General features: G+C 40.0%; 2 protein-coding genes across 2 annotated transcripts in view; both read right to left on the bottom strand.

Annotated features, from left to right (window-relative positions):
• Positions 1-10,674, bottom strand: part of ASB11 (ankyrin repeat and SOCS box containing 11) — a 12,493-nt gene extending 1,819 nt beyond the window's left edge. The window contains exons 1-6 of the mRNA XM_008629267.2: positions 10,491-10,674; positions 7,402-7,481; positions 4,353-4,460; positions 2,715-2,865; positions 2,385-2,519; positions 1,265-1,456 (exon numbers count right to left, since the gene is read on the bottom strand). Coding sequence (XP_008627489.1) covers positions 1,265-1,456; positions 2,385-2,519; positions 2,715-2,865; positions 4,353-4,460; positions 7,402-7,481; positions 10,491-10,668 — 844 coding nt within the window. The 5' untranslated portion in view covers positions 10,669-10,674. The remainder of the gene's footprint in view (positions 1-1,264; positions 1,457-2,384; positions 2,520-2,714; positions 2,866-4,352; positions 4,461-7,401; positions 7,482-10,490) is intronic.
• A 5,084-nt stretch (positions 10,675-15,758) lies between these two features.
• Positions 15,759-22,913, bottom strand: PIGA (phosphatidylinositol glycan anchor biosynthesis class A; the record flags this gene model as incomplete). The annotated part of the gene is made up of 5 exons (XM_017728396.1): positions 15,759-17,607; positions 19,230-19,436; positions 20,643-20,775; positions 21,829-21,961; positions 22,517-22,913. Coding segments are annotated over 5 exons (1,134 nt in total), but the record flags the coding sequence as incomplete, so codon positions are not given.
• Positions 22,914-22,918: the final 5 nt, after the last annotated feature.

The following is a 22,918-nucleotide window of genomic DNA, read 5'->3' as shown; positions in this document are numbered from 1 at the left end:
CTGACTGCCTGGGAGAAGAGAGTGACAAGATGAGAGTGGAAATCAAAAGAAAAGTTCAGGAAGAGAAAATTATTAATACTAGTATATTTCTTTATCTACACAAACTCTGATTTACACAGGGCTACGGTAGCTGGACACTTGGCAGCCCTGCCTTTACTCACACAGTCTGCCACTGAGCCCTGAGCAACTTAGGTATGGGGACAGCAGTCACACAAGGTGAGAAGCATTCAAACAAAGTCCTCCCAGAAGGTTTTAGACATGACAAATTAGAGCTCTGCATGAAAAGTCATGGAGAAAGGGAACAGGACAGAAGGATATTGAGCCAATGTTTCATTTTCTCCATAAAGCACACCTGTGTTCAGAGGGTCGGCACAAAGCCTATGTGCAACACGGGTGTTTATTAATTTGCCATGCCAGAGCTGTTTAGTAGTGGGCTCCTGCTGCACATTTGGTCCTTGGTGGGTTGTGAGCAGGCTCAGGAAGGTGGGAGGCTGTATTGCAAGGGTGGAGCAACATTCATCCTCCACCTTCTCAAAGCCTCAGGGAGGCACAGAGTGGCTAACAGGGTACCAGTGAGTGAGCTGGGAAGCACGGAGAGTAGAGGAGGGGAGAACTAATTCAGCAAGCCCAGAGCACAGGGATATTGCTATTGGATGCATCAAGTTCTGGCCAAATGTTGTGCAGGTGAAAATGGCACAAGAGGATCCTGATTCATTTCTGCTCAGAGGTTTCTTCCAGTAAACAGGAAAGATAATTAATTGCAGGAAGCCTGGAGGTAAACAGCAAAGTGCTGGTCTGTGCTGGGATTGCAGCCCCATAAACCACATGGAAGAGCTGTGAAGCTGAAGAGTCACCTGGCAAAGAGCTCTGCTTTCTCCTGGCAACCAAAGACACACTGACTTGTTGAGCCATGGTGCAAGGCTGAACACTGGATGGTGGTATTAAAATATTATCTATTAAGAATCTTTCCTGGCAGTTTTTAACCCTAGGAGTCCCACCAGGTAAATATGTATGATTTTCCTTCAGTAGACAGGAAAAGATAGCACAGAATAACTGACTGATTTACCACTAAAACGGTAGCACCAGGTGGCAAATCTAGCAACAAAACAGATTTCTGTGTCGTGTTGCAGGTTTGAAGGCAGCAGAGAAGGTAAGAGAACTTATATAGAGCATTACTTGTAAAAGCATTTAAGAAAATCTACTTAGGTAAAGGATATAAATACAGCTTTACTTTAAAAATGAGAAGAAAAAAGGAAACCATTACCTTCCCGAAGCAGAAGTGCCTGCTCCACTTTACTGTTGGGCGTGGCAAGATCCAGGGCACATTTGAGGTCAGCATTTCTGCATTTTGGGTTAGCACCATAGTCTGTCAGCAAGACAACTATCTCCACACTGGATTTCCTCACTGCCACGTGCAAGGGGGTGTCTAATCGCTTCCCCATGTTCACATTGGCTCCTTGGGTGAACAAGAGCACATGGTTAGATCTGAAAGGCAGCTGGGACTGTCCAAACCTGCATCACACAGGCTTCCACCATAGCCACAATAAATGAAGGGGATGGATGGCACACAGGACTCCCCCCATATCTCAGTAGAAGCTGTGCAAAGCTCATCAGGTCAAATACCTGCTCTGTAAGAGTCCTCTGGGCCACCAAACCCTGTCTGCAATGCTCAGAACTAAGCAGCTCAACCTTCAGCCCCAATACATGTTCAAAGCCTACCTACCATATGCTCTTTAAAATTGTTAATAGCATAAAATCTAACATGGATTATGTTAATTTAATTCCCAGGGGAAAAAAACCCCAAACCTTTAGATATCTCATCATAATAACTCTGGAAGCACAGCAAGCAAAATGCTTGCCCCAGGCTGGCTGGGCACAGCAGGGCCACACTTTGAGCAGGTGTAAGTCAGCTAATGCACACTGACAGCAAAAATTTATGCTAGTTCATAACCTGTGCCTGGACCTGCAGTGATTATTTTTCCAAGCAGTTTTACTGCTGCCCTCATCATCCACTGAGGAGTAGGTGGAGTTAATGGTTCGTATAAACTGCTATGTTAAGCAAGAGTTGATTTTGATCAGTAATATTAGCCAGCATTTTCTGTGCTTCCTGTTACTATGCTAGAAAACAAAAATAATTCTGTTTTCACATTCAGATAGCCTCAGGGAGCTGTCTGTAATAGAGGGCTTTTTACTTAGGAAATCATAATGTCTTCATCAACACAGGGGAAATTTTTAATGGCCTCAAATGAGTCTCACAGACTCACTGCCCAAACGACTCTTATGGAAATAACCCACAGTGTTTTAAGTGGAGAGGCAGCTCAGAGAGAGCAGTGGCATTGACTCACACCACCATAGCTCTCCCCTGGCCCCTCTTCCAGGTGTACCTAGCTCCAAAAGCTTCCTGACGCAGTCTGTCCTCTGGTACGTGCAGGCCACGTAGAGAGGGGTCCCATGCTGCTGGTCTTCTTGGTCAATGTCCACCTCGTGGGCCAGAAGGGTTTCCATGCACTCCCTGTGACCTGTGGAGGCAGAGCTGTCACTGAATTGCTGCAGAGCAGAACACACCCAGATATACCTGTGAGGGCACGAGAGCTGTGAGAAAGCCAAGCCCATTTATCTGTACTGATACGGATTTTTTTGTTAATGCTTTGTCAACAACAAAAGGCACATTTGTCACGTAGCTATTCTGGCTCCGCTCACACCCTGAACGTTACCTCTCTTGACCGCTTCGTGGATGGGCGAAGGCAGGTGGTTCCCCAGCTGCGCCTTGGCTCCGAATTCCAGCAGCATGTTGACACAGGCTGCACAGCCACTGCAGCAGGCATTGAACAGAGGAGTGATCCCATCAATAGTGACTGCATTGACCTGCAACAGCAAGACACACTCAGGATAACCTGATATAAGAGGAACGCCCCTGCAACATGCCTCCACCAGAAGCGCACCAGAGCAAGACTCCTGTCTTGTGTAATCTCAGGAATTATTTTATTCACAACTTTCTGAGTTATATGTTGTGACATAACATATATAACGTTCTCCTCTGATGTCTGCCCTCTTTCCCAGATAGTTAGTGCCATAAGGCAGAGACACCGCCTGCTATGAATGTTCCTCCTGGAGCTGCTAAAAAATGCAATATTTTATTCTTTCTTTTTTTTTAATGTGAAGAAGTTGAGTATCTTCAAGATTGTTTAGTTTGCATAAGCCTCAAGGTGGAACACCCTCAAATGAAAATGGCTTTGCTTTTTAAATGGAAACATTTACTTTATGTTTAATACTTTCACCTGAAAACGCATTTCCAGCAAAAGAAATTTTCATAGAATTATAATCCCAAACAGAAAAGGAGCTTGAAGAAGTTGATATGCAGGCGTGTCTGTGCAAGACAGAAAATTTTCTTCCCTGACTTCTGATGTAAAGATCTGGCAAGAACCACTATTGCCATTCTCCATTGGGACAGCAGAGCTGTAGATCACAGAACCACAGAATCAGAAATATCCTGAGTTGGAAGGGACCCATCGAGATCATGGAGTCCAGCTCCTGGCCCTGAGCAGGACACCCTGAGAATCACACCATATCCCTGTTTATGCTATGTTTAACTACATAGCAAGCCCTCAGGGGCACTTTATGAAGCAAATCTGCATGTCTCTAACTCTGTGGTACACTGGAGAAGAGCAATGGATTATGCAAGCAAGTGCCAATTTGTACAATTTCCACTGCCCTCACCTCCTCCCAGTCTCATCAGGCAGGTGTGGCTGGAGCTGCTGGAGGCACTGGAGGTCTGTTGACTGTTTTGGTGCAGCTTGGTTTCTTGCCATATAAATTTTACTTGAAAACCCAGCTGACATAAAAATATTCTTATATATTTCATCCATTCCTTAATCTCCACTGTGAACAGGTATTCTGCCTTAGGTTCAGCTGTGGGAATTGTTATTTTATTAGCAGATAAAATGATTCATTGCTTCAAGCACATCCATTTTTACTTACATGAGACTCCCAAACCATCCCATAGAAAACCAGATGTAATTCCAGTGATCATTGCTGAGGGGGTAGGGGGAGGGTAAAGGCGTAAGCTACTTTCTTCAAGGTTATTTCACTTAGCATCTTTCATTCTTTTTCCGTCAACTGTGACTATGTTTCACACACAAAGGGAAAACAGAAGAGAATAATGGGATGATACAAGGGGGATACAAATCTATCACCCAGGGAAACAGCACACTTATATTTTTCCACATTTCTGTCAGAGATGTCCACCTGCATCTTGGCCCTGCCACACGGACAGCCTGTCCAACATCCCCATTGATGCAGGGAGCATCCATTCTCCAGGTGCCCATGTCCCCAGTGGCATCCCCAGGACTTACCTGGGCACCATTTTCCAGCAGCACCTTGGCGCAGGCGACGTGGCCACCCAGGCAGGCCTCGTGGAGAGCTGACACACGGTCTGTTGTCACCAGGTTCACGTTGAAACCCTACAACGTGGGACCAGGGGTGTGAGGGGAGAGCTGCCCAAACCACAGCTCTGCCAGGCTGGTGCAGGTGCCCATGCAGTGGGTGCATGTCTAGGGAAAGTACTCAGGTTGGATTGGTGCTGTCAGTGATTCAGTTCTTGCCCCCACAAACCATAACTGGTGATGGGGTTAAAGAGGGAGCAGCTACAAACTATGCCTTCCGTTTCTAGTTCTTTAGTCAATTGCAGGAAAGACATCACATTTCTTTAACTTATAAGGGTGGCATTCCCTTCCCTACTAAGTCCTGCACCAGGAGCTACAGCTGGAGGTATTAACCTTCCTGGATGAGGATGCTTCTGGCACAGGTATCTGCAGCTCGGCTGGAGCTGGCCACTCCTTCAGTGGGGAGAAACAGGCTTCCCTAGAATATGATTCATCCTGTGCTAAAGCAGCTGTTTCTAGTAGGGCAGATGAATTGTGTCCTAAAAGTCCTTTCATTGACTATGTGGGGTACCCAAGTGTGTTTCACTCAGAGGTAGTAAGTACCTGGTAAACCTGTAAGAGAAATGAGTCAAATCCCACCCACAAATCAGTTCCTCTTATCTGACCATCCAGGAAATGTTTTACACTGGAAAAAACCCCAGTGATTTATAAATGCCTTATTACAGGTATTTTCCTAATTGACAGTTGCCATATCTATTCCTGCACAAAGACAAACCAGACATATTCACAAAGGAGAAAGCAGTTGTCATATGCGTTTTCCTCTGAATGAAACGAAATCTCCTGGTAATTAAGCTTTTACAACCACGTGTGAGAACAGGCCTGGAAGCAGCTCCATTTTCCACTTGATGTCATATTGTGAAGCTCAGTTGGTGTCTGCCTGATGTGCTATAGACAGGGCAGCTCACGAGATGGCAGCAATGCACTTTTTGGTACACAATACCCAGCGCAATGGGCAGAAAGGAGCACCTGGGAGCAACCTCACACAGCAAAAAAGCAGTCCTGATGCTGTATTAAAAGCAACCACTGTAATCACTTCAGGCTAAGCATTATATGATAGAAAAACAATCTTTTTCAGTCATGTGAAAATATTATTAATGTAAAAATTGTTGTTAAAATTTCTCATGCGTTACAATGGTGCTAGGGGAATAGATAAAACCTTGAAAAAATAGATTATTCCATTTTCTAATTGTATGGTTGTTTCATACTTAGTGATCAGCATATTCATTCAAGATTAATGTCTTCTAGAGACTCCTAATAAGGAGACCTATTCTCAATAATTACTCATATATACATGTATATATATATTTAACAAATAAAACTCAGTCATTCCAAGTGAAAGAATAAGCATTGGTATCTTGGGAAAAAGAACAATTCCTTTCACTACAAAATGGAGAATAAGTTGTAGATCTTACAATGGCTGTTTGCCAAACATCACTCATGTTAAACCTTGTTTTTGATGTACATGAAAAAGTAAACTCTTTTTTCAGGCATTGAAACAGGCATTGGTGAGTTCTTGAGCTGCTTTATACCTCAGCACTACATCGCCTCCCTATGTCCAGGCATTCCCTGTGGAGCCAGAGCCTCACTGGCTTTCTGGAAAGCTATGGTGCTGCAGTAGAGACTTCTGAGCATCCCACAGATACTCAAGTACAGTCCCATACCTAATTTCAGGCTAGTAGTGTAACTACATTGCAGTCAATGAGCAACGATTATGCTGCTCCTTGAATAGCTGCATCCCTACGTTTATCAATCTGTGGTGACTCAGCTCCAATTCAGGCTCTACAGACATTGCTGCCTTGATCTCTTTTCATCAGCAAGGACCTTCATCCTTTACTCCCAAAATTAAATGTCTTCAGGATAAGGAGAAAAGATGAATTAACTAAATGATATAACCACACCACCGGGTGCTTCTTTGGTGTACAACCATGAACAGCGTATAACCAGGGCATCTGGTGAATAACCACAACACTGGGTGCTCCACGAAGCAGGTGGTGTAAGGCCAGCATAAATGAAGATTAGAGGAGTCAGAAAACCATCAAATCCCTGAATAAATAAAGCCTCTTTCTTTTTATCTCTAACCTCCATCACTTCCTTTTCCATAAAAATCATTTTATGTCAGCAGGTGAAGAAAAGAGGGATCAGAAAATGGGAGGGCCGAATACTGTCTGTAAACAGCATCTTTTTTTAGCTGCAACTGTGCCTCAAGAGATGTCTGGAGTGGAGACTTTGACACTAGCAGCTCCACTCCTTGAGGATGTTGTCCATTTGAGCTGTGGCCTCTAGTAAAAATCATTTACCTTGACTCTAAAAAGTCTGATAGCCAAGTCAAAAAGCTTTACACTCAGGGAATTAATTTCCCTGCAGTTGCCATGGGGACAAGAGGGAGAGTGGGACAGTTGCCTATTCATGCCACATGAGGACACTGAGTTGAAGCAAAGGTGGTGAGGAAGATGGTTGGCAGAGCACAAGGAACCATAACCTAAACCTTTTCATAAGCAGTTTCTTGTCCTTTCTCATGTATTCTCTCCTCTCTTTTTTTTGCCTCAACTCTCAGTTCCTTTTGGAGCAGAGGGTTTCAGGCTGACTTTCTAAAAAGCAAGATGCACTTTTACAGCTTTTTACTGTTTGTTTTTGTTTTCTTTTTCAATAGCCTACATATACGTATTTATTGTCCCTATTCTCAAGCCTAGTTGCATGATTCATCATTGAGAAAGAGCACAAGGATCACTGTCTATTATATAGCAAGCTACAAGCTGTGATAGTCTTTGTCCCAGGCTTGTCCCCAGCTTCTTCACTAAGCAAACTAATACATGCCCAGAGGTGTTTGTGCTGATATATTATTCATACAGCAATATTTCTTATGCCCTCTTGCACTCTATTACCAGCTCACCAGCCCATAAATGCAATTCATGTGAAACCACCCCTCTTCCCAACCTTTTCTTTACTTGTGGGCTTTTACCTGTGCAATCAAGGTTTTCAGAGAGAGAAGGCGTCCCTGGAAGGCAGCATCATGAAGAGGGGATCGGTCTGCCCAGCTGCCTGAAACAGCAAATGCATGGAAGCTAATTCAGGTATGCGGCAAAAGCAGAGCCTGGGAGGACAGGGGAAGCACAGCCACGTGTAAGTGCAGATCGGGGCTGAAATCAGTGTGGGCTCAGCAGTGAAACTGTATGATGAATTGATTTCAGCAGAGCAGCTGAGGAGTCAGCAATCCTGAGAAAGCTGGCTGCGCGCTAAGGGACCTAAGCAAAAGCTTCTCAGCAGAACTTTTAAAAGAACAGCTAAAAAAATGTTTCATCAAAGATCATGAGTTTAGTGCTGATGGGTCTCATACGGAGACTTCAGAACCCTGAAATTCCCCTACTCAAAACCATATCAGCCTCCACCTTTCCTAGGGAGCTCTTGTCACAAATTGCATCCCAGCTTCTCTGACACTTTGTTAAGAGCCTCATAGCAGAGATGACTTGTCCATCAAATGAATTCTGGCATGTCCTTGGCAGTTTTATTTCCTGAACTGACAATTTCATAAATAACATACTCCCTCTCAGACTACCATGTAACAGGTTTAATCATCCTCTTCACCGGAAGATTTTAGAAAATACATGGAAAAACAAATCCTGCCTGAAGGTTTTACTTTTCTTCTTTAATAATTTTGAGATGTTGAACTCTTCAGACTCCTTCACGTAGGCTTGCTTTCCCTTTTTCTTACCTTAATCTATTTATGTGCCAAGAAAAATAATTCTTTAGCCTAGCTACTACTTACAAGCATAGACATTCAGCTCAGGTTAAATCCCTGCCACTCAAGTAGAGAGCAAATTTACTTGTCCTATATTAAAATTTATACCCATACTGTGACACAATGTGTATAGTAAGTATTTCTCCAAAGGCCAGCTGCATTTCCAGTGCCACAGGACAGAAGCAATACCAGTGTTTGCATTCACGCTCTGTTGTACAGCAACCCCATGGGCACTGTGTTTGAAACCCTTGTCCTGTTTAGTTTTTTCAGCTATGCCACACACCAGAGGGAATGGAAAGGGTGCTTTATCTCCATTTCAAATGTTACCCAAGGCAGGGAGAAATCAATGGGAAGCACAGACACATCCATGGAGACTTGAGGCCAAGGACACAGCAGAAGTTTCACCCGTGGCCAAAGGAGTCTCCTTTTGTTACCCAAGGACCAGGATGCACTTCAGCTATTGGATTTACAGTTCTAACCATAGTTATTACTTTTGTTTCCATTTCTTTAAGGAGCACTTCCTTGGCTCCTAAGGCAGGTACCTGGCATGGAAAGGCCAGCTGGCACAATATATGGCAAGGCTCTGAATGACACATCAGTCAGAATGATGGAAACAGGAACCAAGAAACATCTTCCTAAAAACATCCAAAATACCCCACACCTCTCATCATGCTGGTGACTGAAATAGGCAAGCTCAGTTCAGAAAGTCAGAACACATTGCAAGTGACAAAGTCCAGAGCCCTTATACAGCAGGAAGATTCAGGAGTTACTCAGACAACAGAGCTACAAGGCCTTATTTAACCTTTTAAGCAGAGTGTCACACGTGCAGTGCGTGTTCTCACATGCATTTCCAGGGCATTTCCAATGCATGTGTATGCAACCACAACCTCAGGATAACACACACCTCTGCACACTTCCACACCAGCCACACAACCTACCTCCCTGAAACGTGTGGCAAATATAGTTCCCATATGGGGCACATCTCCCTGTCTCAGCTGGGAGTGACATGACTGAAGGTGCTCTTTTTAAATGCCTACCGATAAATGAAGCAGCCTTGCTGCTGCTGTGCTGCTTCACTGCAAAGAGAAAAGGTTGTGGAACTCTGACTGTAATATGATATAGTGCCCCAGCAACAATATCACATGATCTTACATTTTGTAAGACTATCCTTAATGGCTTTCTGCAAATGGCAACTTGCAGATAAAAATATGTTATGGCCTGCTGAATTTCAAGGTACCTCAATAGGAACCTAAATGAAGGAAAAGCTGCTCTTCACCACATGTCACACTATGATTGCATAAAGGTGCTTGGAAAAAAATGACAGTAATAAATGATTGGAATTATACTCTTGGGAATAAAAAATAAATTAATAACAAAGACATGTCTTTAGATATACAGGCTTCATAAAAGCTTTGTCAAAAATGCTTGGCTGCGGTATTTCTCTTGGCCAGATCTTAATCTCCCTGCTTTGGGTGGCCATCTCACACCATCTGTGTTCTGCTGCTGTTCATGTGCCTGTTCATGATGGCACAATCCATAATGAAGCAGTGCCCAACAAATGAGTCACATAAAAATGTGTGATGTCACAATGCTGATAAGAATCTTCAGCTAGGAAAATAACCCCTTGTTAGCAGTAAATTTAAAACACTGTGTCATTTTAATTAGTGGAATTAACAGGCATGCAAACACATGCCTATTCATTATTATGGCAGTGATGTGAAGGACTAAAATCACTTGAAAAAAAACAAAACCATGACCCACGAAGCAACCTATGAAATACAATATATTCTTGTGCTGTGTATTTTTCAGAAAAATTTTAGCTGCATTCATTTTTATCATCTGATTTAACAAAACAAGGATTCTTGGCTTGGATTCATAAAGTCATCAGTTATATCCTCCTAGCATCTCCTTTCAGAAAATCAATGTGCTAAAACTTTTCCTTAAATATTCTCTGGCAGTAAAACTGGGTGTTTAGTAAAACCATCTGTAACCACTGATAAAGAATACCTTGCATCTGAGAACAACGTTTTTGTTTACCATAGTGCCTTGAGCAAATGTTGTCCTCATTCTAGCTGGGTAACTGTTGGAGTCTCATATTTTGCACACCTAAATCATGCCAACACACACTGACACTGCAAAGACCCCAGAAATGGGAGGCTGTTTTCAGGTAAATGTTTTCAGGTTAAAACATTTACCCATGCATTTAGCAAAAAATCCCTTATTTCATGGCAACTCACTGATTTAAATCCTCAAGTTACAAAAATGTGGCAAATAAACATTTAAATGTCAGAGAGTCCATATTTTTACTTTACCTGGGACTATTCCATAGATCTCTTCTGCTATCCTGGCAGCTTCTTTTCTGTTGCCTTTAACAATATAGAAATGGGTCAGCAAAGCCAAGGAAATCTTAATTAAAAGCTTGAAGCAAAACAAAGCAAAAATGGCAAAATAAATGTTAGTGAAAGAATGGAGTATAGAACTGCCCTCCATTTTGGTGTGCTCTTTGAATACTTTCTCAGGTTGGCTAAGTTGCACTGGGCTATTCTTGGTATCATATGTCATCTATTTTAAACCCTTCAGAACCTGCTGTTCCTCAGTTACCAAAAATACATCCTGGTTTTATTTGGCATGAGGTATTTGATACTACATAACAGTATCAAGGATAAGGTATTTTGAACATCTCTGCATACAGGAAACAAATCAGAAAATCCTTTCCAAACCTACATAAATGAGAACAAATTTTCAGACAGATGCTCTCCACACCACCTGAAAGCCTATACATCCACATTAGATTTTTTTCTTCAAGGCAGCACAAAGACCGCATAGACAAAGTTGCAGACATTGTTCAGAAGTGCTGCAACAAGAACTCTTTTCTGTCTTTTCCATCTTGATAACAGGCCTTTCTGGTACTCAGATACAGAACAAAGGCAAACATGTCAAAGAAAAGCATTATCATGAAAGAATTTGAAATAAACCCACATGTCCAAAGCCAGGGCTAAGAAGTTAAAGTTATTCTAGGAGGAGAAAAATACACTGAAATTTCACAATAAGAAACACAAGATAACATACCTTTTTTTCCATTACTCAGAGATAAAGAATGGTGTCCATTGATATCTCTTGCAAACAGCATTCTCTCTTTTGAAAAAATAGAAATATTTTTACATTATCCTCCACTGATTCAAAGGTGTAATATTTGAAATTGAACAAGATGCACCCTTTCTTTAACTGCCCTTTTTACTTTCTGAAGGCACATGGCTTCCATAGAGGACAAAGGCTTTTTCTGCATGTATTTAATTGAATCTATGTAGAACACCCCCTCTTTGTATCTTAAACTTTTATTTATGCCTATTTTCCTATATGCACCACAGAAGGAGGATTTATTTCTTACTTAATTCCCCTCTTTGCCCAGCTTCTCTTAGCCTTCAATTCATACATCTTCTCAAGGAAAAGAGCAGGATAACTCCTCTCTTAGAGATTCCAAAGAGATGGTGGGTATGCACAAGGAAATTACACAGCAAATTATTTCTCTGGGCATTTTAGATGTAATTTCTTTTGGTTTATAGAAATACAGCTGGCTTAGTACCTTGCTGTCTTCAGTGCTCATCCCTCCCAGGAGCACTAAAATGCTACATAAAATATGTGCAGTGGCTGAGATAAAACACCCCAAGCAATTTTCTCAAGTGAACCAATTTTTCTAAAATCCTGAATTAAACCAAGTTATTACGTTCTTACCAATAACTTAACTCCTTACAAAAGTCTTACATCTACCTTTCCTTACACAGTGATATTATACCTGTAGAAACTATAGTACTCATGAATCCAAAAGAGGAAAATTTCCCCTTTTTAGTCACTTTAATACAGGACAAGGCAGCTGAAGATACGGAGTGCGTTACAAGTGAAGTTCAGTTAAGGAATCACAGAAAAACATTTAATTCTACTCAGCTGGGAAACAAAGAGGAGAAATTAGCAAGCAAAGGTGGACCAAAAAAAGGGATGATCAGTCAGCCCAGAAAAATCTGAGATAATGAAAACATTCCCCCCAAAGCCAGAGGAATAGTAAAAGCTGTAAAGAATAAAATGTAGGACGCAGAGAAAAAGAACACATAAAAAATTATTAAGACCATTACAAAGTAAAGTCAGACTAAATGATGGAAAAATCTTTCTCATGTAGGGTTTACAAAACTGGCTCTCAACAGGACATAAGCAAGAAGGGAGAGCACCTTTTAAGAGAAAAAAACAGAAAACTGGCTTTTAGTTGCAAAGGAGATTCACTGATTTCTTTCATAATCAACCTGCTAGATGGTATGTAGAATTGTACATGTCCACAAAACTCAGTACAATACAAGAGACTGGAGATCAGGTTTCCACTGAAATTGTCTTATCCCTAATGGAATAATACCAAAGAGCTCTCCAAGTGCTCTAAAAAACCATGAGAAAGTTTGACTGCTTGGAAGCAGTCACAGGAACGTGACTCTTCCAGAAGGACAAACTCTATTTGTGTAGCAGCAAAATCACCCTCCTGGCTTCAGAACAGAACAAATAAAGATTTTCAGTTAAATTATGGAGTGAGTCATTTGAGAAAAACTTGATTAATCTCTTAATCTGCTCTTAGTGTACAAGAGCACTAGGAAAATTACTGCACTGGATGTAAAAGAAAATCATCAGTGGGAAAACAGCTGAACAGCATGGTGGAAAGTATGAACGCTGGTGAAGGTGATAGTCAGGTAAACCACAGCAAGATTGGGTGTGATCACTTGGAAATCTCCGGTATTTTTGAAACTGGAGAGATGAGCAACATCGTGTAGGCGTGAGAACAGGCAGAACACAACAGAAGAGCAATGACAGAGCAGAAACAGGATTCTCATTGTTCTTCCCTCCCTCTTTTGAGCACCATTGCTGTGAGCTGAATGAGGTGGATTATGCAACACCATTGATAGACTTGAGCGAACAAGTCAACCCCCCGCAGAAAAAAAAACATCTCATAGAGAACTTCTGCAAGGTGCCCAAACTACTCTATGAACCACTCTTCCTTACCTCTAGGATAGTTACTAAATTGTTAAATCAAAACGTCCAAAAAATATATTAATCCGTCCAAAAAATTGTCATGAGATGGTGAATTAATAGAAGTAGTTCAGCTGGATCCTCCAAAGAACTGGAAAGGTAATGTTTATATATGCTTAGTTTACAAATATGCAAGGAATAAGCAGAAAAAAAAAGGCAACCCAGTTTAGAAAACAACTCATTTTCAATAAGGTTCACCTTAACTTTATCCAACTTTTAGGGAGAAATGCCAGATGTGACCTGAAGAATTTGGCAAGGAAATAAAAATTAGAGGGATTCTCATCTCAAAGAAATTCAGAGGTATTGGTCTACTCTTACACTACACACACTCTGAATGATAGCAGTATATTTCCAGTGCATATAGTTGGGAGTAGAATATCAAATGTATTCAATCAAAGAGTCAGAAACACTCAAACAGAAGAGATAAGAACAAAGATGTCCATACAGAGCTCAGCTACTTCTTTTCTACAGCATGATCTAATAAATGACACTACTTCCCATACAAGCCTTGTCTCATTTGCATCCTTAGGTCAGCACACTTACAACACTCCTGCTTTCAAAAAGCAATGTAGAGAGTGACTCACAGGTTGCTCTCAAGCCAATGTGGAATTCATCTCACCTATCTGCCACCCATCACACCGGGTAGGGTCTGGTTATCAGCACTCCTGCTACTGCCTGGGCAGGAAGACAGCAAATTGCAGCAAGCACTTTATTTTCCCCGTCTGCAGCCAGTGTTCCCAGGGAATGCACCAGTCCCTCCTGCTAAAACAACCAGCTTGAAGAACCAGCATGGACAGTTGAAGTCTGATGAATCCTGCACAAGTAGCATCTCCAGTTATGATAGTGTTGAAGCATGTCAGGATCTGGAAGCAACCTAATCTACCTTGTAAACCTCCTAGGTTTACAAGAAAAAGGTATAATTTTGGTAAAATAATGCACTCAGATGCATAACCACATCCTGCCCTTAGCTTTATTCCCTTAAAAAGTATCCACCTTTTATCTATGCCAGTGCTCAAGTCATTAGGGAAAACTGTGGAAGTCAACACACGACCGAGTATCATGATGCACAGCATATACCATGAGAGTAGTTTAATGATAGCAATTAAACACTAAAAATATTGAAATATTTTTAATTAAAAACACCCAAAATATTAAACCATTTTGAGATTGATTATTCTTTTATCTATTTATATAAAGTCTGTATTTTACTGATGCAGAAAGCACCAGAAAGACTTTTACAATTAATTTTTAAAAGCCTAAGCATAGATAAAAAAAAATGGACTAGTGAAGAGAAATAAATATCAAAAAGGGAAAAATATAAAGAGATGCAGAAAAACTTGACCACAAAAAAAGTAAATTACAGTGTATTTACCTTCTTACATATCCATCCCTACCCACTAAAACACAGTCTGAAAGACTAATCTTACATCCATACTTTAATTGATGCTTGGTGTAGTGTATGGTTTAACGTACAATTTTCAATTATCAACACCTTAATTCACAGTGTCTGCACATAATGCATTGGAAACATTTCTCCTTGTGCCTGGGGATGGAATTTCATTGCAGTTTTGTGGGGGACCTTCTATACGTGTCTTCCTCCTCCTCCTTCACACCAGAGGCTCTGCTCTGTGCAAGACAGTGCTTAATTAGCATCACTCTCTTTGCTAACATTTCCCTGCTATTTCACAATGATCAAATGTTACCTACAAGCACAACTGAAACATTTTAATTTTTTAACTAGTTATTTTTATTAACTTCTAACCACACTCATTATCTCAGCAATTTGTTTTTAGTATTCTGATCATTTTATTTAACCTTTTTCACGTTACCCACTGATGTTTTGTAAAACTGTAAATGTTTCTGTGACATCACCCTTTACTCCACTGCACAAGGCCAGTGAGGAAATCACTCCCACAGAGTTCTGCATAATACAAGTGGTGTTATTTGAGAAACCAGCTATGGGTTAAGTTTGCATGGCAGCTTGTACAGAATGTTTTTTAGTAATCACCTTTCTCACAAGAACTCCAATAAGCAGTGACGGAGAGCAGCACTATGCTGTGTATTTCTGTATTTTCTAATTGTATGTTCCCACATATTAATGAAATGTATCCATTCTTTGTGGAAAGGTAAATAAACCTCTATATAAACTTTACATTGATCTTGTAAACAAGACTATAACAAGGTTTTATTAAGTTATTCATAAGTACACAATGTTCCAAAAAAGAAAAAAGTATTTTGAATAGATACACACAAATCCTTTTCATTTGTGTTTGCAGATGTTGCAGGAAACCTAACAGAAATAAAAGACAACAAACAACATACTATTAAAAATACACATATATATACATATATATATATAACATTTCCCTGGAGTGTCAATCAGTATTTTCAAAAAGTTGTTAGAAATCTGAATGCTTGAATTAAAAAAAAAATAGTAACTTAGAAAAGTAAAGTATTAGCTTAATTCCACCCACTTATCCTTAACGCTTGTGGCACTGTTTTAGATGACTTCCACTTTTAATGCAGAGTTTGAAAAACTCAAATTGTAATATTACACGCTCTATGTTACATATCAAAGGCTAAAAATTCTAGTAAAAGAAAATAGACTTTATATGTGGCAATTATTTACATTATCTTTCTGTCTTTCATGAAAATATGTTCAATGAAATTATAAAATGCTTGTGTAATTACATCTCTACCCAAACAAGGTGAATTTGGCAGAAGTAGTGTGTTAAATACTACCTTTCAAAGGTTTGGAAACCGTATTTTCATATTGCACAGTTTTAATACTAATACAGTGTCCGACAGCACACAATACTTCAGTCATAAAATAGTAAGCTTATCATCATTAGTGATGCTTGAAAAATTAACCCAGTGCATCAGACAAGGGGCAATATTAGAGGTGGTTGACACAAATGGAAGAAATGCCTCCTCTCACACACACTGGCACAATGCTCTGCTGCCCCTTGCCCCATGTACACATCGCTCAGGACTCCTCACAGATGCCCCTTCTCTCTGTCTCTCCATGAAAAGCACAGCCATTGGTTATTTCCACTTAAGGGATACCTTCCCAAGATCTCACTTGCAGAACCTGCCAGACAGTGTCTCTGATGTGGATGAGGTGAAATCGTTCACCCTGAACACTGTCCCTCCCAGAGATGGACTGAAATGCCACTTTGGTCATAAGTAAGGGGAAGGAGAAAGAGAAGCAGGGGGGAAAAAGGGATGGGTGGGTGGGAGGTGGGAGAGAGCAAGTAAGCACAAGTGTGCTTGTTAAGCCCTTCACAGATTTTGCTCTCTCACATACACGTGTTATTTCACACTTTGGCACAGTCTGCTGGAAGTTTTCAGGCCTGAGATGTTTCTGAAGGCTGTATTATCTCTAAATACTACTACTTCTTCACCTATGTAATGAAAAACAAAAACCACTACAAGCTTTACATCACTTTCACACACCTAAGTGAACAGGACAAATTTAGCACCTCTGAAAACATCAGAAAACTATTATGGAATTTTGATTTAGCAACAGGATGAGCCACTCTAACTACGGAAGAACTTCAAAATAATAATGCTATGGAAGCAAAACACTGTCGCTGGGACACAATTGCTAGAACTAAGTCTCTGAAATTGACATGGTAATGGACTAAATGACTTATTTCAAGTGCCATTTTCATCTTAGGAGAAAAAAAGTATATTCTGTTGGGTTTTTAATTCTTTTGAAATAAAAATCACAGTAAATATCGGGGATTAGCAGGAACTACAGTAAGCTAATCATTTTTGTGTTTTGCTTTCCCAAACACCGTAAGTCCCTTTCTGCAATGTTCAAGTTTTCAAGAAAAATCTTGTATTCCTGTTTCCAAGGCTTCTGACACATACAAAAACCCATGTTCTCCTCCCAGATTTAAGTGCAAAAGAGATGCCTATAAATTTGCATGAATCCAAAACTGAACTTAAAACATCATCCTAAATTGAGGTAGCACATTGAACTAAGTTTCTTTCCAAGAACTTCAGAAAGAAATTAAGGAATTTTAAGAGTAATGTCTCTGTCAGCAAGCATTAAAACCTTTAGTGACTGATGCATTCTTCCCTCTCCACTTGAGTAATTTAGGAGTTTGGGAGTTCTTCTTTAACTCTTCTTTTTTTCCCAAAAAAATACTGTTTAGTCCATGCACCCTTAGGTCCTGTAGCATCTATTGCAACATCAATAATGGAATCTGGAGTCATCCACCTCAAAAATGCCAAGAGAATGAAGTTCAGAACAGCTAAAAAAGCAAAAATACACCCAGTCACTGGGCCACAGTGAGTCATCAGTCTGTCAAGTCGCTCATTCATTGGTAAAACCACTTCATCTGCAACTCTGTCATACACCTAAACAAAGAGAAGACAAAAAGTAAGATCATAAAAACACGTTGCTTCTACCTCGAAAATCAGGCAGTACTTTGCTGTCACTGCACAAAATAAATTAACTATTCTTAGCTACCAGATGGGACAAATATTACCCCCAAAAATCTTTGCAGATTGTAAGTGCTGATTTATGAGTCCTGTTCTAGATATTTCATTCATTTATTTAAGGAGAAATATGAAACATTCTCTTTTTTTACACACTTCAGAAGTATTTCATTAACTAGGAAGGCTGCATAATTTGTCTCTCATGTAATATTATATAGAAAGAGTTGGGGGTTTTAAGTAATTGAATGGGTTCTAATCTCATATTCACATCAGTCATAGGAAGAGCCTGAACATGCAATTACTAAATTTTCAACACAAAGCTGGATGAACTCATAGGTGAGTTTGGCAATACTGCAAATCTCTGTATTTGAACAATGAAACAAATCATAACAGGCTCCTGATTTTTGTTTAAAGAAACACTAGCTCAACTACTGCACAAAGTAAATGCATGCTACTAGTGACTCATATATGTCAACCACAGCCAACTACAAACCCACTACAAACCACTCCAAAAAGGCTTGAAGGACACAGTTTTTTACTTAAGAATGTTACAAACTTCATCCTAAACGTAACTTAACAATATGCTAACAAACAACTGCCTTCTGTCCTACAATATAAGATGTATGCATACTTCTACCAATTCTATGAACATTTTCCTTCATGGAGTACTGCTGTTTTTTTTAAGAAAGGGCTATAAAAAGCAAACTCAAATCTCTGCTAACATCTGCAAAAACTTTGCAATTCAAATGTTGCTTGCAGTTACAAAATCATAAAATGAACGGTACTGATGGCACTTGAAAATAATGAAATAAACTGGTTGTACATGGCACCTCAAGGAGGCTTACAAGAGATGTATAGCTGAGTGCACTACAATCTAAGTAAGAGGCATGGGGTTCAGCTATTCTCTCCTTCCTAAAACCCCGGAGGTGAAGGCAGAAGTGACACATCTCTACAGGTGTTTGTAACATCACTGCAGCCAGCATTCTTCACTACAGGCAGTTTTTACACTGAAGTGCAGTTCTAATTCTGAAAAACTATTTAAAAACTATGAAAATTAATTTTCACTACAACCACAGCTTATGTAAACTCAGCTGTGCTCAGCCTTCCAGCATTAAACTACCTCTCACAATTTTAAACCACTTGTTAGCAGGTGGCGTAGCTTTGTCATGAACTGTCTTTACCTCTTCGTACACCTTATGCAGCACACTTCCCAGTTACACCAGAAAAGTTACTTTGTGTGAAGACTTGAATAAATACATGAGTAGAAATCTAATCAAACATCTAGGCTGTTCTAGACCATATTTACCTGCAGTCATGGCACACTGGAAAATAAAAATAGAAAAAATGCACGTATCTAGAGATTTATTTGGGGAAAACAAAAAGCATTTTCTGAACCTTTTAAAACCATGTATGCTTGACAGAAAACATGCTGAAAAATAACACTGGAATGTTACACAGTGAATGTGCATAGTAGTACTTCAAAGCAAGAATTGTCTCAGAAATGTACTTTCAGAGAATTTTAAAGAAGTGATTATACATACTTTCTCAGTTCTCTCTGCTACATTCCTCCATGTATAAAATGTCTTTACTTCATTATGAACAGTTTCTGGAGGTGGAAGAGTTCCTGATCTGAGCTGGGCAATAGCTTTTTCTAGTCCATCACACAAAGATTTCACAGAGGGCTCACACAAAATGATGAGATTTTCTGGAAGTACCTCCGGAATCCCACCTACTCTTGTACTCACCACCTTTGAAACAAACAAAAGAAACAGCACATATGCAACATAACAAATGAAATTGTGTGATGAGAATGCTATTACACTGTTTAGATTCAGTACTTTAAAAGAATAGGAAAACATCATGGTTTGGGAACTTGACCTGTATGTGGAACTAAAGATGTAAGCCCCAGAGAAGACAGAGCATAGCAGATTACCTTCAACACTGTCCAGAATGATTCTTTGGTCCCACGACAAAACAGAAGACTTGGTCTAATGATTGGTTATGAGACACCTTTCCTGAAGGTGTTTGCCACAGTAACTAAACCTGTGTAACCAGATTTTGGACTTTTCCTCCACAGTTATCATAAAAAAACTGTTACCTCTATTTGGAGAGGATAATTTTACCACATACTTAAAATTTCAGTTTTCTAGGCTACTGAACACTGGCAAAAATGTATTTATCAGTTCAGTAATTTTAATCTAAACTATAATTTTTAAAGGGAAATCAGAAATTACTTAGAGTCACATTGTGCAATCATCTCTAAACACTGGGGAATAAGAAACTGCAGAACTTCCTCACCTCTAGAGAAGAAAAGAGGTGATAAGGGAATAACTACAACTAGGTAGCAACTGCTGTCAAAGGGTACTGAAGTCACTCACATTTTCTATACTTACTGTATATGAGGTACTTATCAGTCTGTCTTTTTAATCAGTTTTCTTTATATTTGAATGTGAAACTCTTAAGTTCTTTATGGCTATTGATTCAACTTCTTTTTGAGCTGTCAGTCTGGGCTGTAAATTAGTCAGAAAGGGCTTTTACTGTTTTCTCTCTCTCCAACTCTTATCTTGAATCCCTACACAGTAAGACAATTTTTCTGCAGCTCCTTTCAAAGTACGGTCAAAGTAAACCTTCACGAACATCAACTACCCCAAAACTCTGTAAAGGAGTACATACAAAATAGTATTTTGGAGAGACAGTCTGGCTAGTTCAGAGAACTGAGAGCAGATCTACATGTTATTCCCAATTCAGCACAAAATTCTTCTTGGAGCTTAAGCAGTTTCAGCTAACCCTTCTGTCTCAGCTTTCAGGTGATCTATAAATGGGGATAATATTTGCTTACCTCTGTAAAGACAGAGCCTCAGAGGAAATCAAATGTTACAAGCACATATAATTTCTTTGTGAAATTTGCTTAAAATGGATACATGCTCTCTAGATACTGAGATTTTTTTTTTCACCTGTAAACCACAGCTTGCTGCTTCCACAATAGCCATACAAAAGGCCTCAGTGAGGGAAGTGTTGAGAAAAATGTGCCCCTGGACCAGGACATTTCTAACATCCTGGTGCTCCAAGCCTCCAAGAAGACGCACCCTGCATACAAGAGGAAAAAAAAAACAGAGATAAACACTATATTTGGACCATAATAATGCTGTATAGTGTTACAAACATTCTGAAAAAGGTACCAATGGTTCACACTTATATAGTGAGAGAAAAAACACAGGCCCCTTGGTTTAGTTTTCTCTGAATTTTTCTAACAATGGAGAAATAGAAGATTCTGCTTTTTTATTGTCACACTGAAAGAAACTTCTGAAAATAAAGTTGGTGGGAGAAGTTGCTGTTTTAATTACAATTGTCTCCAGAACATTGCTACTGAGCCTTCTAGTTCTGCAAGAAAAAATGGCTTCATTCAGTTAATAATTAAGATTTATCAAATGCATTAGCTGAATTTTCAATGTGAGGTCTGATCAATCTGAGTCTGACAAGAGAAAAAGATTTTAAGATACAGTGATCAGGACCTATCCTTTTGAAGAGATACTGAAAAACAATGAAGGGTAAAATGAGAATGATACTTAAATGATAAAATTGGGGCAATCACTGACTAAAGTACAAAACAGGCAACAAAAAACCTAGAAAAGAAAACGAAAAATTAAGAACATGAAACTGTTCTTGATCAAGAAAACCCCAGAGAAATATATAAATGCATATGTATGATGGCAACATCCTGATAACATGGTAGCACCAGGAACATGTTTGTAGTACCACAAGGACACATATGAGATAAGCACTACTCTCAAGAGTTTCATGATGAAATAATAAATTACTAGCAGTCATCGTCACATGCAATGGCACCAACGAGCTGCTAACACCTGATGCTATACATGACCCAAGCATCAAGGTTGCAGAGAGGAGTATGATTTATATCTAAGTCAGATTTTCTCTGATTTGAGTGAAGGCTCATTCAGGGCCTATTCATAGAAGTATGAATTAACTTGCAGGATCACAGACTCAAAGTCTTCAGTGTCCGGTTTATCTGCTTTGCCTTTAGGCCTCCAGCCTCAGGTTTTGGGGTTTATGGAGGAGGGAGGCAGACAGTTTTCCACCCCTGAAGTACCTTGAAGGGTCACAGCCATCCACAGAACAAACCTGTCATGTAGCTGGTATCTCTCCCGGACTTCTTCCAGTATGATTCGTTTTGGTCCTTCTCCTCCAACTAAGAAATGTAACTCTGGGTATTTCTGACAGAGCTCAGGAATTATACCACTAAGCAAATCAATACCTAAGAGTAGAAAATTTAGGGTAAGGCATTATTGTATTTCATTTCAGAACTTATGATCTAGCCCACTGCTACAACTCTATTTAAGAGCAGAAGAAATGAAAAAAAGTCTCCTGAAGACAGTTAAACTCCTGTACACAATATTATGAAAAAAGACAACTTGTGACCTCTCAGGAGACAAATATGTAAAAAAAAAAAAAAAAAAAAAATCACTTAAGTTGCTATCACTTGATTAAATAAAAAACAATTAAAACATTTCTAACAGAATATATAGATTAGGCCCTAAATCTTATGTCCAACATAAGCCATACCTTCCAAACTGCAGTTTTCAGTATCTTCAGTATTACAAAGGAAACACACCTCTGAACCCAACATGTGTGAAAAGAAATGTACATTTCTTCTTCTTGAGCGCACATACACAACAGCTCAGAACAGCCACCTCACCACTCCTAGTGAAAATTCCATCCATACCACAGATACAGCCTAAGTGATACCTGACCAAGACCTTTCTAAAGAAACAAAACAACCAAAACAAGCTTACATTTGATCCCCCATTACCTTTTCTGTAAACAAGTCTGCTGACAACAACAATTGTTATTGTACTGTCATCCCTCCTCGACGGGTCTGGAGTGAAGTCGGTGGGATCGACAGCGTTGGGGATGACAGAGACTATCCGAGGGTCCAAGGCTGCTCGCAACACCGTGTTCTCCTTACTCGTGTAGGAGACGCAGATGATGTGGTTGGTGTCGCACAGGGACACGGTCAGCAGCTTGTTGGTCAGCACCGAGCTGACATCCGCGAACCCAAAGAGGGAGTGGTCAGTGAACACCGTCCGCAGCCCCATGGTCTTGGCGTGGAACAGGGCGTCGTGGGCCATGGCGGAGAAGGAGCTATGGGCGTGCACGATGGTCACCCGCTCCCGCACGAAGATGTACCTGAGCAAAGGCAGGCTGTGGAAGA

The sequence above is a fragment of the Corvus brachyrhynchos genome, unplaced genomic scaffold (assembly GCF_000691975.1).
Source record: "Corvus brachyrhynchos isolate BGI_N302 unplaced genomic scaffold, ASM69197v1 scaffold11, whole genome shotgun sequence".
Lineage (NCBI taxonomy): Eukaryota > Metazoa > Chordata > Aves > Passeriformes > Corvidae > Corvus > Corvus brachyrhynchos.
This window is presented reverse-complemented; position numbering and strand designations above follow the sequence as displayed.